Source organism: Periophthalmus magnuspinnatus, chromosome 15 (genome assembly GCF_009829125.3).
Source record: "Periophthalmus magnuspinnatus isolate fPerMag1 chromosome 15, fPerMag1.2.pri, whole genome shotgun sequence".
Classification (NCBI taxonomy): domain Eukaryota; kingdom Metazoa; phylum Chordata; class Actinopteri; order Gobiiformes; family Gobiidae; genus Periophthalmus; species Periophthalmus magnuspinnatus.
The window spans coordinates 10646154-10664730 of NC_047140.1; the positions used below are offsets into that span (position 1 = coordinate 10646154).

Here is an 18577-nt window from a genome sequence, read left to right on the forward strand (position 1 = left end):
CTCTCCTCTCCTCTCCTCTCCTCCCTCTCTCTATGATGATGATCTGGTTTGGATCCAAGGCTGTGTCTGAGTCTCTCTTGTTTCTGAAGTGTCATTAAAATCATGAGTTTATGATGTTTTTGGCACTCGCTCATTTAAATATAGTTTTATTATAAACGACTTCACTAAAGGAAACAAAGTGATCTGATGCTGCTGCTGTTTAAACAAGGTTAAAGCCACATTACGGCACATTTACACAACTCATCTGAGAGAAAAGACATTAGACTTTTTATGGTTTATTTAGTCATAAACCATCACATTATTGTACACTGTCAGACCTGTTCTTCAAACTGTCCTGTTCAGATCTTTAACCGTGTTCTAGTTGTTTTCATCATTGAGCCATATTTGGAGTGATTTATGTATGAGTAATCTTTAATCACTTATTTTCAAGACTCCATTTTGTCAATCTACATCTGTTTACACCTCCACTGGTCACGCCCACTGTGACGTACACACTTCCTTCTCCAGTTAAATTTTCTTAATCTGTGATATTTGTGGGATTCGGCAGCGTCGCCTAGTCATTTTAGTACAAATGTTTAAAAAATGGGCTGCTCGCTAGTGTGATGTGCAGCTATCCATAGGGGGCGCCGACAGCATGTGTCAATTTGCTGTGAGGACGTTTACGCCGGCGTCAGCTCCCATTGGGCACCGCAGTTTTCTAACATGGAAGTCAGCAGACTTGTTTCTTTTATTAAGTCGTTTTAGATGAATATTGTGATTTAAAATGTGTAAATTATAACATAATGATCCACAGGTGTCATAGAGCCCAGGTCCAGCCCAGGAAAGAATCATATGTTGGTTTTATAAAAATGTGTGTAAATACAGCAGTCATACCAAGCATGTCCTCAGACACTGGAGTCCTCAAGATGTCTCCCGTGAACTCACAGGCTGTCTTCTTTGCATCAATCCCAGACGTCCCCTCAAATACCTGCAGAAAATACAACACAAAATTAAAATTCCTTTTAAAAGAAAACAGAAGCTACGAGTTAACAGACAGAGTCCCAGTCTACCGTCACCTCCCCCTTTAACTCCACACTGCTGCACTCATTGTGCTGCAGAAATAAGGTCAGAATTCTGTTAATTGCTGCACTTGCGGTTAAGTCCCATTCATTTCAATGAACAATTTGAGAAAAGTTTGGCTGCTAAAATCTGATATAAAGTAGATTTATTTGTGTTTAGTCTGAGAGTTTATTTCCGGGGCTTCTTGAAAATGTTTTGTATTCTACATAGGACTTATTTCAGCCCTGTGTAAAATCATACAACCGTAATGAGACACCGGGTGAGTAGCCCAAAACTATATAAATGACCAGCCAAAGGTTTAGACACACCCTCTCATTCAATGTTTATTTTATTTATTTTTACTACTTTCTACATTTTATATAAACACAGAAGACATCAAATATATGAAGTAAGATATATGGAGTTATGTAGTAAAAGATAAAAATGAAATAACTATACTAAATATTTTTCACCAAATCAAAGGGCGGAGACTTTGACGATCTGAATATAAAATATAAAAAGAAAAAAAAAAAAAAACTTTTTTCTTCACTACATAATTTTGTGTATCTTATTTCATACATTTTATAGACCTATATCATTATATTTTTTAATTATTTTATTAAACTTGCAGTGTTGCATTCAGTTTCCATTATTTATTATCTTGATTTTTGAGTGCTTATTTCTATTCTCCTTCCGTCTAAAACTGTGCATTGCAACACTGGAATTATTATATTTAGACCTTACACTTAGACCTAAACTCTAGCTATAGTCTGCTATAGTCTTCATTGTCATCATTTTATTTAGGAAAGTGAAAGCAGTCTTAAATTATACTTGTATAAATATCTAATTGTACTTGGACGATAACCCTGCTTTGTCAGTAAGAAGGCCGGGAGTAAACTTGTTTCATAATAATCCTAGATTCGTAATTTTTCAAATTAATCGAATTTAACTGATTAACTGCCAAGACATAATTGAGACCTAAACACACACTAAAAGTGTGTTTTCCTGACCTGGACCACGGCTTTGGTGCCGATGACCTCCAGCACCTGTCCGCTCCTCTTGGTCCCATCAGGAAGAGTCAGGTGCACAATCTCTGCATAACGCGGGAACTGGGAAGAGACACAAAAAAACTATTAACACCGGGCATGAACAGCAGACTTTCAACACAATCTAAAATGTCTGACTTTTACGAAGGAAAAGATTCAACTAGTCACAGACACAGACGGACACAGACAGACAGACAGACGGACACACACAGAGGCTTCTAGGGCTGTAATGATTTGGATCATTGCATCCCTGGAAGGTAAAGGTAAAATGAGCTGTTAACTTGAAAACTACCACTTCATGACATCACAAGGTGGAACAAAGCATTTGGAGCTTTGGAGATGTAGACAGAATAATAAAGTGTTACTCAAACATGTGTGAATGAAACAAAACACAACTCCAGGTCTGTTTTTGAGGAGGGAACAGAATTATAACATGGCTCATGAGAGTAAATTTTGTGTAATACAGGACCATTAAAAACCAAGAGGAGGACTTCTTGATCACCACCTGATGACATCATAAGGTGTAAAAGAGTGTTGTGAGCTGTGCAGAGACTGACTAAACCTCCAGGATTACTGAAAGGTATGAATGAAACAGGGCTGTTTTTGAGGAGGAAGTTGCATTAGGATACAGGATACAAGAGATTTGAGTTTTAATTTCAGCTCTCCTGTTTCGTAAGGCGGTGCTTTGTGTTGTAACAGGTTCAAGTCGTTATTCTGGAGCTTTTGTCGGATTTACAAAGCCTGTAATTTGCTTGTAACCTGAATCCTGCCCTCTGCTGTTGTAAATGTTAAGTTTGTGCAAATCCCCGTTAACCCGTGTCCAGAGCGGGGCAGAAACCAGACACTGGCGCTTTGTTACCTTCACATTGTCCAGGATGACCAGTGGGCCGTTCACGCCGGAGACGGTGGAGTAGGCTGCGAGAAAAGCACAAAAAAAACAAATGTGTTATTCACTCAACGCAAATGATAGACAGAGACCTGCCCCTGCGCCCAATCACAGCTAACCTTTACAGAAACACCAGCAGAAAACAGCACGCAAATGTCACCGCTAATGTTCAGAGCGACAGAGGGGAGAGAGCAAGAGAGGAGAGAGGGGAGAGGGGAGAGAGGAGAGAGGCAGGGAGAGAGGGGAGTGGGAGAGAGGAGAGAGCGAGAGAGGGGAGAGGGAGAGAGGAGAGAGCGAGAGAGGGGACAGGCAGGGAGAGCGAGGGGAGAAAGCGAGAGCAAGAGTGGGGACAGCGCGAGAGAGGGGAGAGGGAAGAGCGGGAGAGGGGAAGAGCGGGAGAGGGGAAGAGCGGGAGAGGGGAAGAGCGGGAGAGGGGAAGAGCGGGAGAGGGGAAGAGCGGGAGAGGGGAAGAGCGGGAGAGGGGAAGAGCGGGAGAGGGGAAGAGCGAAAGAGGGGAGAGAGTAAGAAAGAGATGGAAGAGAGTAAGAAAGGGAAGAGAACAAGAGAGGCGAGAGTAAGATGGCCTTTCAATATGGACCAGGGGTAATGAGGGGTGCAAGGATAGATAGAAGAAGATAGAGGAGGGGAGGGAGAGAGAGAGAGAAGAGGAAAGGGGAGAGTGCAAGAGTGGCATTTCAATATGGACCAGGAATAATGAGGGATACGAGACACAGGGAGGAAGGAGGAGGAGAGGTCCAGACCTTCACCTCTGGGTTCCACAAACACAAGAATGACAAGCTGTAATCAGAACGTCACATGTAGCGTGTTCAGACGTGTTCATGTGTGTGTTCATACACATGTTCATGCATGTGGGGCAGGTCCACTCAGGGCAGAGCAAATGTCAAAGATAATTCCAGTTCAAATACAGGCTTGTTTAATGAGGATTTAAGGTCCACAGTGAGAGTGGGGCTGTGGTCATCTACTTATTTTTAGTCAAAATGTATGCTCAGTTTCTTTTTAGTTTCACTGTTGTTTTAATGAGTTACAGATAGATTTAGCTGTCCACATTTAAAGTTCGCATAATGACACTGTGCCGTCTCCATCTCTGTCACATGACCAGACCAGACATGTTCCTGGCCGAGTTATCTCTGGTTTGAGGAAACTGTTTAAAGGGCCCATATTACACTATGTTTACGATAGCTTGCTCTCGCTGGCAATTATTCCTTGTGCATGCATTGTAACTTATTGTAATTCACAACAAATTTATCAAGGTTTTAAAAGTGGTATAGCATGTCTGTACTGGTCAAAGTGTGGCTGTAGTAGAAGTAGGACAACACTCACTGTTATGCTAACAGTGGCTCGTTGGCAGTTAGCGCAGACAGCAGTTTGCAAAGAAGAAGTGTAAATATTAAACCCAGGTGTTTATTATTCATTCGTAATTCTAATATAATTTATTTAGATAACTTGTCTTGTGTCAGATTGATAATTTGAGAATTTTGGCTATCCGCTAACATTCATTATCTAAGTAAAACAGCGCTGCATGCAGTGATGTTTTCCAAACAAGGCTCTGGTGTTACTCTCGTGTGGTGGAGTCGCCAAACTAGCCCTGTTTATTCATAGTTTGTGATGTTTCCCATTGAAAATGCATTGTCACTTCCGGGTCCAAGGCAGGCAGAATTGTAGCAAAAAATGTTTAAAAGTAAACAAAGCTATAATGCTAGAAATCAGCCAGCTGGACCAGGAAGTGACATCATCACATCACTTAACTACTCCATGACAAAACACATTGTTACCATGGTTACCATTTTCTTTGTGATGTCATATAGACAATTGATCAAAAAGATTGTAAGGGGTGCTGCCCACAGAGGCATAAGATATATACCACAGCAAAAAGCTAGAAATAACTGAAAGTACTTGAGCTGAAACGCAATATTCACAAAACTTGTTAGAATAGTTCTTATTGAGTACTTCACAGAGGACAGTATGGACAACGACAGACTTGACAGAAAATCTCCACTTGCTGAGAGTAATTCCAGCAGAAGTAGATTTAGTTCAATATGGAAATTCTTTAAAAAATCTAAGAAATCTAAAAAGAAAAGTGAACTTCCTCTCTCCTCTCATGAACCTGCAGAGGACACAGTTCACAGAGGTGATGAAGCTCCAGGTTATTTTTATGAACCTTACTGGAAGGCATCTCCATCTTCATCATCCTCATCCTCGTCATCCTCCTCATCATTTGGCGTTCCTGAGCCCCAAACATCAGACGAGGATCCTCCAAGGCATTTCTACATGCCCACTGCAGAGGACTACTTTGATGATGACGGCCTACCACCATTCAGATGGAGATCACCTTATGCTTGGCTGAAGGCTAAAATCTTGCGTACAGCCCACAGGTTATGGCTCTGGTACGACAAGTGGGTGTTCTACATCGTTTTGTTCTTTGCGATTTCCGGCTCCCTGATTTTCCTCATTACTGTGGGGATGTAAATCAGCCTGCCACATCCACTTGTGATTGTAGGAGCTGCAGGTCACGTCGTAGGAGCTGGCTAATGTAACTGAGTTTATGTGGAACACGAATAGCGGTTCTGTGCTATTCAGATTTCACTTGTTGCGGGGGCCACATGTGGCCGCCACATGTAGGATGTATGTACCTGTATATACTTAATATACAGGTACATACATCCTGCACCGTAGATTCTTGGCGACATTTGTTTTGTCTGATTTTCCTGTTGTTTTGTTTTTGTGTGTAGGCAGCACGGTGGCTGAGTGGCAACACTCATGCCTCACAGCAAGAGGGTTTGGTTCGATCCCCGGGTCGCCCAGGCCTTTCTGTGTGGAGTTTTTCATGTTTCTCCCCGTGTCTGGATGGGTTTCCTCCGGGTACTCCGGTTTCCCCCATCAACCAAAACATGAATGCCCTTCGAGACAACTGTGATTTTGGGCGTTACATAATGAATTGAATTGAATTGAATAATGTAAAATAAATTTAAAATTGATCTCTAATTTTTTGCTGAGCTTTTGAGCATTTCTTCTTTCTCTCAGGAACAGTTTACTTGGCGGAAAGAATAATATTGAAGCTGCAAGCAGTGATAAACCAATGATGTTTGCAAAAGTTACAAGAATTCTTATGTTTTCAAAATGGCTGCTTCGTTAAGAGCTTATCATGACCACACCCTGAGACTTATGTCAATTGTTTTAATAACTTTTGATCCTAGATATGTCCTTAGGTAGAAGTCTGTCAGATAAAAACCTTGGACAACTTCATTAATGTACGAGGGCTACATTTTGTCCATCTGCATATTTTGATTCAAAATTCATATTAGGGATGGGATGTGGTCCCCATAGACATAGGCTCCCACAGGGGCAATGTAACTCGATTTTTGATGTGGTGCTCCTGACACATTTTATTTAAAATGTAATTCATAACCTTTTATTGCACATGGATTTTGTGTCATTTGGCCAAGTTTAAAGTGTTTTAGATAAAAACTGTTAAAGTAGATATCAAAAGATTATGACAAGTGATTTTGTCAATTTCTGGTTTGATCCAATATGGCTGAATTCCTGTAGGGCGGGGGTCGGCGAACCGCGGCTCTTTCATTCTTATATGCGGCTCCGCATAGCTTGGGAAAATAAATTATAAGTATTTAATCGAAGTATATTTTATTTGTGTTAGTTCTTTTTTAAATGTTAGTTTAAATTGGAAGATTATTGTGATCTTGAAATATAAAATCAAATTATATTTTATCACAGACGACAGCTTACAGTCTTGCGTAAAGATACAGCCCTGATTTGCAGATGCTGTTGGTAAAAGTTCAGGAGCAGAAGTCTCTGTAGCGCTTCATGAATTTTATAAGAAACACACTATTGTTGTTTAAAGAAAGCGTAAAGTTAAAACAAATATAGACATATATAGTGTTACCTCCATTTTAGATATCAAAATGTATTTGTGGCTCCCAGTGTTTTTTGCTGAGGAAACCGGGTCCAAATGGCTCTTTGGGTGCTAAAGGTTGCCGATCCCTGCTGTAGGCTTTAGGGTGGGGGCATAATATCAATTTTTTTTGCATTTCCTGACATGACTTATTTTTGATGCCAAGTTTCATTTCTCTGATGACAAATCAGAGGGCTCAAGTTTGTGCTTTTCTGAACTGGAGTCTGATTAATCGAAGTGTCAGATATGAACGATGTTCAACTTTGAGTATCTGTGGATGGCTGCATGGTTCAAGATAAAACTATGAGAAATATAAAACAGAAGCTATGAAAACAAAGGCAAGATTAAAATAAGGCTTTAGAAATAGACTGAATATAAATACAAAGTGCAAATCATATGAATAAACCCGGCCCCTATGACACCCCGCCTCAGACCGTCCTCACAGCCCACTCCGACCCCATTCAGGGCATCTTCAGTTGGGCCTCCTGAGCTCCAGGCCCTTGTGCTGTTCTGGAGGTGTGAAGATCCACATCCACCAAAATAAGCATAACTTCTCCCTCCAGAGAGTACTCCTGACCATCTTTCAAATAACAGAGCATGTTCTCTCTGTGTCTGTGTGGAGTTTGCATGTTCTCCCTATGTCTCTCCACAACAGGTCAAATCCTCCAGCTAAGGGAGTCCTGACCAAGACAAGCTCAAGCTCTGCAGAGGTCCAGTCTCCCCCGGGGTCTAGCCTCCCCCAGTCCATGGCTCTGGTCTAGTCCCCGGTCTACCTCTGGTCCTGCGCAGATCCTGTTAGTGGGTTCAGAGGGTGGAGGCGATTCTTTGTACAAGGTGCCATAATTGGTCCTAATCCTGGACTTAAACTGGTCTGGGTTTGTTTGGGACGAGCGACCTTCAGCCCCAATGTGAAAAAGAAAGAGAGAGGGAGGGAGTGGAGTGTAAAGAACCATTCACCTAAAGTCCACAAAACTTGGACAAAAACGTGAGAGAAAAGAGCGGGGTCTGGGCAGTGTGCAGAGGGGGGTCAGGACAGAGGACACATAGGAGCATCTTCAGGACAATAAAACGTCTTCTTTGACAAAAACGTTCCCACAAAATGGCACAATTAGCTCTAAAAATACAGCTGAGGCCAGAGGCTCCGGGACGCAGGAATCTCAGGCAAAGAAGAGGAAGATTTTAGGTTCTGCGCAAATCAACAGACAGAAGGACGCAAAAAAATCAAAAACACAATTTGAGCTTGTACAAGCATTAAAACAAAACCTGCAGTTACTTGTCATAAATGTAAAGACAAACAACAAAATATTTTGTTTTTTTAATCTTGTATCTGTAGTTTTGCCACGATACTAACATTTAAACCTCATTTCCATACTAAGGAATAGATTCAGTACTCGATACTGATCCCAATACCACGATGATAATAAAAACACACTTTCTGCGATTTTCCAAATTAAATGGTAGTACTGTAGTACTTTCTTTTATATTCCCATGTGGCCTCTCTCAGGAGTGAAAGGTTCCATAGTAGTCCATGGGTGTATACTAGTCTGTGTCTTATACTTGTTCTGTTTTCAGTTTAAGAAAAGAACTCAGCCTAAATGCAGGGTTTGTGTGTTAAACGTGTTGTGTTTTGTTTAATTCACACTCCAGGTATGTTTGTGATGAGGAAACAACATTAGAACATAGATCAGAGAATAGAGTAATGTGGGCTCTATAAGTATCAGACTAAATATGACAAAAATCACCATTATAGAGAATAGTTCACTCTGAAATTCAAATACTACAGCAAAAATAATCAAATACCTTCATTTTTGGCCCTAGTAAAGTCCTGGTTCATTCTTTCATTTTTGTTGTACCTAAACCAACACAATTACAGTGTCTTTATGTCATGTTTGTTTGCTCCTTTTGTTCATCTTTCCTTACCTCTCCTCCTCCTCTCCCTCTCTCTTCTCCTCTTTTGTCCTCTTTCTTAAACATGTTCTTCACAGATGCCTGAGAGCTGGCGTGATTGCTCCACTTTGCAGTCTGCTCCTCATTACTCCTATTATCACGATTATTTAGTCTTATTATTATTATTATTATGATTTGAGCCATTACAGGACCAGCACACATGAAGAGCGCCTCCTTTAGAGCGCCGTGTGCGATTGGGGGTAAGTGTAGCTATTAAGAGTCTTTCTGTGGCGGACAAAGGTGGGATTGTACGGAGTGCGCTCAGAGGAGGGGCAGCGCGGCCTTGGACAAAACATCATGGTGTTGTGGAAATTTGATGGAATTTTCATAAAAGCTTGTTTGTGTCACGCGCGGATGTTTGGGGTGGATGTGCTTTAAACATGCCAATCACCCAAACAGACGGGAGCGCTGGGGTACTACGTGGAGATGAGAGACGGAGGTGGGGAGGTGGGGAGGAGGAGAGGAGGAGAGGAGGAGAGGAGGAGAGGAGGAGAGGAGGAGAGGAGGAGAGAAGGAGGAGAGGAGGAGACAGACGGAAGTGCCAGAAAACTACGTGGAGATGAGAGGAAGAGGAGGAGAGACGAGAGGGAGACTGATATTGCGTGGAGATTTGAGATGGAGGAGGAGAGGAGACAGATGGGAGCACCAGGATACTACACGGAGATTGGAGGAGAAGGAGAGGAGAATGAGAAAAACGAGAGCGTCACGATACTACGTAGAGATGAGAGACGGAGGAAGAGAGGAGGAGAGCAGGAGGAGTGGAGGAGGAGACAGACGGTCCGCGCCAGGATATTACACGGAGTTGAGAGACGGAGTAGGAGAGGAGGGGAAAGGAGGAGAGAGACGGGAGCACAAGGATATTACGTGAAGATGAGAGATGGAGGAGAGGAGGAAGAGAGGAGGAAGAGAGGAGCAGACAGACAGGAGTGCCAGGATACTACATGGAGATGAGAGATGGAGGAGGAGGAGGAGAGGAGGAGAAGGAGGAGAGGAGAAGAGAAGGAGTAACAGAAAGATGTGAGTGCAGATCCAAGATACTATGTGGAGTTGTGAGATAGGAGCAGAGGAGAGGAGGAGGAGAAGAGCCAAAGAAGCAGAGGGCCAGAAGAGTTAAACTCCTTCAGAGTGGAGTTTGCATGTTCTCCCTGTATCTGGGTGGGTTTCCTCTGAGCACCCAGTCAACCTAAAAATGTACTGTAAAATGTAACAGGCAAAATCCTCCATGAACCTGACTAAGACCTGGGCCACTGAGACACTGAAGGACGGGTCAAATGCAGATTTAACCCAGAGACACTGAAGGATGGGTCAAATGCAGATTTAACCCAGAGACACTGAAGGATGGGTCAAACGCAGAGGATAAGTCCCATAAGATTTAGGAAATAGACTTATCTGCAGACAAGTCCAACCCTTTGTCTGATCTTCACAATCACGTCATAAAGTTAAGTTTGTGTAACGCAAAATAAACCGCTTCACTTCAGTCAGATTTGAGTTCTTTAGCCCTCCCTCTCCCCCCCTCCTCTCCCCCTCCTCTCCTCCTCCTTTCCTCCTCCTCCCTCCTTTCTTCCCCCTCTCTCCTCTCAACAGTTCTAATCTGCTCGTCTTTGTTTTAACCACTGGCTAATTATCACATTAACACGCAGAGACAGAAAGGAGCTCGGTCATATAGTGCTTCAAGTGCCGTCTGCAGAACAAATCGTGTCAGAGCTTCATCGCAACAGAAGGAGAACAAAAAGGAGAAGAAAAAGGAGAGGAGAGAGTGGCAGACGCCCACTCCACCTCTCCGCCTCTATACCTCCCTCTCTCTCCCCCTCTTTCTCTCTCTCTCCGATGACAGCTCTCAGGCTTACGGCTTAATTAAAACACAGAGCGCTTGCATTGGGGGCTGACAGACGGCATTTGTTTATCGCGAGCACATTATGGAGGCTAATTAGCGTAGCACAAAAGGACGCAGTGGCTTTTCACACTCGCGGTGACAGAAAAGACGCTAAAACAAAAGCGCGCGGTTCATGCTAATAGCTTTTGTACAGATGACACGACGACAAAGCACCAAACATCTGCTAAACTGTCTTCACTGTAGAGAGACCGGAGGACCAAGGACCAGACCAGAGATTAGACCAGATGAGAGAGCGGAGAGCAGGGACCGGACCAGGGATCAGACCAAACATGAGACCAAAGATTAGACCAAAGATGAGAGGCCAGGGACCAGACCGGAGACCAAAGATTAGACCAGACGAGAGATCGGAGAGCAAGCACCAGACGAGAGATCGGAGAGCAAGCACCAGACCAGGGAACCAGACCAGGGAACCAGACCAGGGAACCAGACCAGGGAACCAGACCAGGGAACCAGACCAGGGAACCAGACCAGGGAACCAGACCAGGGAACCAGACCAGGGAACCAGACCAAAGATCAGGAACCAGAGATCAGGAACCAGAGATCAGGAACCAGAGATCAGGAACCAGAGATCAGGAACCAGAGATCAGGAACCAGAGATCAGGAACCAGAGATCAGGAACCAGAGATCAGGGACCAGGGACCAGATCATAGATTTGACCAGGGATTAGATCAGAGACCAGACTGGAGACGTAAGATTAAACCAGAGACTAGACCAGAGACCAGACCAGAGATTAGACCAGAGACGAGGAACCAGACTAGAGATTAGACCAGAGACCAGATTGAAGACCAGGGACCAGACCAGAGACTAGAGATTAGACCAGGGCCTGTCTAAGGCCCCAAAGTTTTAACCCTGTTCTAATGTGTTGAAATGTTCCACAGTGAGGCAAAATCTCCAAAACTCTAAATGCTTTGTTCCACCTTATGATGTCATGAAGTGGTAGTTTAAGTTAACAGCTCCTTTTACCTTTAATTCAGTAGACACTGGCAAGTGCAGAGCTGAAGTGATCCAAATTAATCTAGTGAAGGTGTACTTCCTGTATTACTACATGACATCACAAGGTGTTTGAGAGAAGAACTGAGCCTAAATATGCAGGGTTTGTGTGTTAAAGATTTGTGAGTGAAACAAAACACAACTCCAGGTATGCTTGCGATGATGAAACATTATAACAGAGATCAGAAAATAGTGTAATATGGGCCCTTTAAATACCAGGACTGATGTTTAAACTAAGGCAGAAAAAGTCTCCACACACAGAGACATTACAGCACATGTGATCAGATATAATCATGTTGAAAGCCAGCGCATCCTGTGTAATGCCGCCGCGCCTTTGTGCTCCTCAGAACATTATTAAGACTCTCGCGCTGATGCTAAAACGCGCACATGCTAAAATGTGCCCACTCCATTAAGTCATTTGCGCGTGTTTGCTAAGAGGCTTTCAGACGCGCCGTGTCTTCGTGACATTAACTCAAAGATGTGTCGGAACAATCGCGAGCTGTATGGGAGTGTGAGGAGACGGGGCGAACGGGCACACTAATACAGTTAATGCCCTCCGGAATAGCGCACGTTCATTTGGACAAACAGGGAGCAGATGGTTTCATATAGATTCGTTTACTCAGAGCGGTAAAGCCACGATGCGCTCACACAACGATAATCTGCCCTCTGATCTGGACCCTACTGGTGACATGAGGAATCACACTGACAATATATTTATACAAACATGACAAAACAAAATGCCACTTTACCGTGAATAGCAATTGCGCAATGTAAAACAGTTATGGTATTAGTGGGGACATGAGTAAGCACAAAAGTGAAAATGAAACTATACAAAACAAGAAAACTTCGCCAAGAACTGCAACACAAACTCTTCATTTAGCAAATGTTAAAGACGGGACATTATGGAAAATCTATCATGTTATAACTAGGGATGGGACGATATTAAAATTTAAACAACAAAATAATCGTGATTAACGATATTATCATGATAATTATTAAACCAAGGTTTAAAATTTTTAAATTTAAATTTTAAAAGAAAAAACATTTTGTACATATATAAGCCGTAGGTTTTCAAGGTGTAACATGAGATATTTACACAGAAAGGCGGTAAATTGTAGGTATTCAGATTAATTCATGGCTGTTGGAAAACCCTGTGCCGCTGCTAGCAAGCTGTACAATCAGCTGTGCAAAATGCTATTCAGCTACCGCTAACCTAGCGATAGCAAAGTGGACACAAACACGTACCATTAGTCATACAAATCCAAACTAACACAAACTACATTCAATAGTTTAATTCACATGCTATGTAATGATGGATATTTTCAGCTCAAGTTTCTCAAACAACGCAGGATGGTGGTCTCGCAAATGTGCATGTTGCTCGTGTTTGCCCTCAGAGCCATAACTTTTTTTCAGCAGATTCTGCAGATTGGTGGCTCATCACTTTGTTGGTCTTGTTTTTCAAATCCATAATAATTCCACACATCAGACTTCACATTCTTGAGTGGAGGATGTGAATGTGCGCCGTCACTGGGATCAAGATCCACTGCCTGCCTGGCCATGACGGTGACTGATGGTGATGAAGAACTATCCCTAAATCAGAATAGGCACAGAAGCTAATAAGTCTCATCGTTATAGCGGGCCCCCTTGTGGACAAACACCAAAACTAACAACTAAACATTGTATTGAAACCGGAAAAGGCACAATTATAATTGTGTGGGATGACCCTGATTATTAAAAAATGCCACAAAAGATTAAGTGCGGACCTTTTTGATCACAATTAGCGATATTATCGTATATCGTTCCATCCCTAGTTATAATGTTTCCTCATCAAAAACATGTCTGAAGACGTTTTAGATGTCATCCAGGCATGTTTGAGTAACCTAATGATCTCTACTGGGCCCTATTCAAACCCTATGCTAATAGTACAATTCTCTACAAGGCTCTGCCCACAAGCCTACATCACCCATGCTCCCACATGACAATTCTCCATAAACGCGTGTGTGTGATAGAGCTCTGAAGGGGAAGTGACTTAGAATGGAGGAGCAAAGTCAGGGGAGACTCAAAACTAAACAAAAAACAATTAAACATGTTAATATGTTGTTTTGGGTGAATGTAGCTTTTTCAAAAAAAAATAAAAGGAAACATGCTGATCTAAATATGTTATGCGTTACAGTTAATACCCCATAGAAGTAAAATACCCCCCTTTAATACTACATAGAAGTAAAATACCCCCTCTTTAATACCCCATAGAAGGAAAACACCCCCTCGTTAAATGTTCTATATAGTGCATTAATGCTATTGAATAACCATTCGACACATCCATCTTGGCGTTTAAAAACGTCTAACCCTGTAGGTCTTTACAAACATGTTCTGAAATGTGATTCTTGTGTTAGTTTGTCAATTATTTCAGTCTAAAATGTGAACCTTGAACAGAACCCCAATATAAAAAAACATAAATCACTAGTCATCATTTAATCTCATTGACCATTAAGGCCCTCATTCAGAGCCAGGTGCAGGTGGAAAAAAGACCACTGTCCAAATGTGTTCCTAAAGACGGCACTGGGAGCTGCTCCTATGTTTACTGATGGCATTAAGTCCACCAGAGCAGGGGACACAGTTATATGTACATTAAAAAACAGCTCTTTAAAAACACCCTCTGTGTTTTTAAAGACCTGTCCTTCAGGTTAAACCACAGGACCATAAACACAGGCGTAAATATGTCCCATTTACCACCAAGCCAAATAGCCTCTTGTATTGCAAAAATGGCTGACCAAAATGATACTATACAATGATGTTTTTTTCCCCTCAAACTCAAATCTGTTTTACAGGAAATAAAATGAAATAAATAAAAAAATAACCAAATGATTATTAAGTTGAGCTTGGCGACAGGTGAGGGGTTACTTAAAATTGTGTTAACAAGTAAAATATAAGAAATTTGAAGAAAAAAAGGGGGATGAATTGCATATGATTCTTTTTGTTACTTTTTGTAATGTCCAAAAGTATTAAGGAATGGCACAAATAAATATATTTAACAAAAAAGAGGGGTTAAGAATTAGCAGGATGTGTCAGTATATGTGTAGGCTTTATTATGCTTTGGTTCAAACTGTTGCGCTTTTGTCTATTTGTGATTCATTTTAAACCAAAATCTAAAATAAAAAATATATGAATGTAGTTCTGCTGTCTAAAATATGCGTGTGAAACGCCACTTTGGCGCAGAATCTCGAGAGTTTCCAGAGCTCCTCGTGAGGCTCATGTGATTGGTCACCTGACACAGCATCTGTCACAGGCTCGTGCTAACAGGCTAACGCTAACGGACTAAACACGACGCAGTATACCTCAAATACGGCTGTAACGGGAATGAAGCCACCACAAGGCTCGAATACGTATCGATAAAACCCAGTCAAATATGGGAAAATGTGTGAAGTAAACATATGAAAAGTGAAGTAAAAAGACAAAAGCTCCAGAATCAGCGCAGACCTGTTCCTCATTCATTCCGCAGAGCCTGGGTCAGCTGACTGACAGGCTAAAGGATGCTAGCTCAAAAACAACACATTTTTCACTCGTACAGGCTATAATAAAGTCGTCTCTCGATACACAAACGCCACACAGATTCAGAACTAACCATACATTATGGTTATACATCTTTCTGTTCATTTTATAAAGTGGAAATATGCTTTGTTCCGATGACCCTGTCGTTTAGCTGCTGTTAGCTTTAGCATGCTAGCTTCGTTTGACAGCTTATATTTTGACAGCGAGCCTTATAAATGTGATGAATTCGGGATAATTTCTCAAAACAGAACCACGTGGGGTTGTGTTTCTTATTCATGGTTCATATTATATCTGTTTTATTGTCAAAAAATGTTGAGTTTGGGATGAGTTTATCAGCTTTGCTCTGCAGGATTCAGAGGATACAGAAAAAACATTATTTTGATCACGATTATGAAACGTAATTAATTTAGTAAACAAGGAAATACAAAACATGTTGGATGAATGATATCCTAAAGTTAACAGTGTAAAAATGGGGAAGTTACTAAACAAGAAGTCATTGCAAACGAAGGATTTAACCAAAGCTTAAGTCACAATTGACGATTTGACTTATCTCGTTATTTATTTATTAAATAGACGCCTCCAGGCTGTGCAGTACTTACAGCCAGATTTTTTTATATTTAAACTTTCAAAGGCAGACTATATTGGGTGCATTTTTGTCTAGATTGTGTCCTGTTTGCAGAGAAATGGCAGTCTGAGGAGCCGTAGTCCCGGGGCTGCAGCGGGGGCTGGTACTCACTTAGCCGGGGCTGGGAGATGTAGTTTCGGGTCACCGCCTGCGTGTGGGTCCGGGCCGCCGCAGACAGACTGTCCATGCCTCGGTTCGCGACGAGAGTGGCCATGATCCGGGGAGAAAGCTGTAGAGAAGCCGCTGAAAAGGAGCAAGAGTCCGGGGAAGAAGAGAGAGCCGAGCCGAGAGGAGGCCGAGGACACCAGTCATGTGACACTACGGAACAGGAAGTGACTGGGACACGATCAGGAAAATTCAAGTCAGTAAATAATAATAAATCTGTTTTAAGAATTTTGATTTACCATAATCTGAGGCGGCACACGTGCTCAAATATGTACACGTGCTCAAAGTGTGTTTATCCACCAACGAGTAGCCAACCACCCTTTTAAACCCTAAAATATTCATATAATTATTATTAAAAAAGCTACTCATAATATGAATTACTTACAGGATATTCTACCAACTGTTGTAATTTCTACCTCTGATGTTAGCATCCAAGTACCAAAAAGGTCTTCTACAGGGCTGCTACTACTATGAGCATCAAGCTAGGTACATTTCATTAGCGCAAAAGGGTAATACATATTTTTCAAACATTATGAAATATTATTCATATTTATAGAGTTTAGCAGCCTCTGGAGGCTGAAGTCAAATTCTGCTTTAGAATCCAGAGTGAAAAACAAAAAATATTTTATATCAGTCATATTGTGCTTCTGTGTGCTCTATGGTTATCATCTCTGACACTCATGGATCATTATGTTATAATTTGCACATTTAAAATCACAATATTCATCTAAAATGACTTAATAAAAGAAACAAGTTTGCTGACGTCTGCATTAGAAAACTGTGGTGCCCAGTGGGAGCTGACGTTGCTGTAAACCAGGCATACCCAAAGTCCGGCCCGGGGGCCCATGTACAAATTTCCACTGGCCCTCAGCATCTGGAATAAAAATAATTATGTGTGGCCCGTCACCACTGTTGACCAGTGTAAAATACACATTTTCAAGCTCACTGACTTTTATCCCCAACTGGATAAAGACAAGTTTAAAGAAATTCAAACCTTTGCTAAGAAAATGCTGAGTTTGTTTGGTTATATTTGTGTGAGAAGACGTTCTTGGTTATGAACTTTAACAAGAACTGTGTGAGGACAAATCTAACTGACTCTCACCTGTGTGACACTTTGCGCATCAAGACCACTGTCTTTGAGCCAGACCTGCTTCATTTACTACAGTCAGATCTCAGTTTCACTCTTCACATTAGTGCAAGTTATTTGCTCTCCTTCTGAAGTGAATAAATCCTAAAATCTCAGTGAATTTATTTTATTGTGATTATCAAAAGCACAGTTTAAATGTTTACTTTTTTACATTAATTTTGTTTTTGAAAGGTGAAAGCCATTTGCAATAAAAAGAAAAAAACAATTAAATAATTAATTTGCATTTAATATTAATGGTTCAAAGAATGATCAGGCTGAATGGTCGGCCCCCAAACACTTTCACCTCACCAAATCTGGCCCTCTTTGTAAAAAGTTTGGACACGCCTGCTGTAAACGTCATCTCAACAAAGCCCCATGCTGTCGGCGCCCCTTATGGATAGCTGCACATCATTCTAGCTAGCAGCGCTCTTTTTTCATTTGTATAAATAAAATAACACAGGAGAAGGAAGTGTGTATGTCACAGTGAGTGTGTACTGGTGGAGGTGAAAATGGGCGTAGATTGACAAAATGGAGTCTTGAAAATGACAGATTAAAGATTACTCAAACATGAATCACTCCAAATACAACTTCAAAGGGTCAGTGGTAAAATAATCACATTTTTTATATAGTGCTTTTTCACATTCAAGGCTCTAAGTACTTTACACTGAGAAGAAAACAATTATAACATGGTATAAGCTCTGAAAAGTCCAGTTTGCAGAACAATTCTTTACATTCTTGTGCGTAGATGAATGTGTATTGCGGCCTTTTAAAATCATTGTTAGATGTGATATTAAGTGTGATATTCTAATCCTCCTCACATCAATGGAGATATGATCTATTTTTTGTGTATCTTCCTTAGTATTGGTATAGGCAGTTGGTGGGTCTCAGCTAAATGATTTCTTCACGATTTTAAGGATTTTGTGAGGACCTTTCCCCGTTCAAAAGATATGATATTTTGATTTGAATTGTGTGAATTGTGTCATTGCTATGACGACAGAGGACTGTTGCCGTGCCAAATCCTTCAAATCAGAAAGAAATCCTTACGCCTCAAACTTTGAACTACACTGAACAATTTGGGGGGGGGGAAAATCTGTGATTTTTCAAACTAAAACAAGACTAAAACATGTTTGTACAGATCTAAACTACAGGGTTAGACATTTTTATGCAGTATAAGACCCCATGGAGACACAGGGAATGCATCTGACTCACAAAAAGAGCATCTGACACACAGGGAAATTTCAGAACATATTTATACAGATCAAAATTACAGGGATAACAGTTTTTATGCAGAATAAGACCCCATTGACACACAGGGAGGGCAACTGATACACGGGGAAGACATGTGACACAAAGGGACATTTCAGAACATGTTTGTACAGACCT

General features: G+C 41.5%; 1 protein-coding gene across 1 annotated transcript in view; it reads right to left on the minus strand.

Moving 5' to 3' along the window:
• atp6v1ba (ATPase, H+ transporting, lysosomal, V1 subunit B, member a) overlaps positions 1–16224 on the minus strand; it is a 33934-nt gene extending 17710 nt beyond the window's left edge. The window contains exons 1-4 of the mRNA XM_033979593.2: positions 16015–16224; positions 2944–2999; positions 2049–2147; positions 874–967 (exon numbers count right to left, since the gene is read on the minus strand). Coding sequence (XP_033835484.1) covers positions 874–967; positions 2049–2147; positions 2944–2999; positions 16015–16117 — 352 coding nt within the window. The 5' untranslated portion in view covers positions 16118–16224. The remainder of the gene's footprint in view (positions 1–873; positions 968–2048; positions 2148–2943; positions 3000–16014) is intronic.
• Between the last annotated feature and the right edge of the window lie 2353 nt (positions 16225–18577).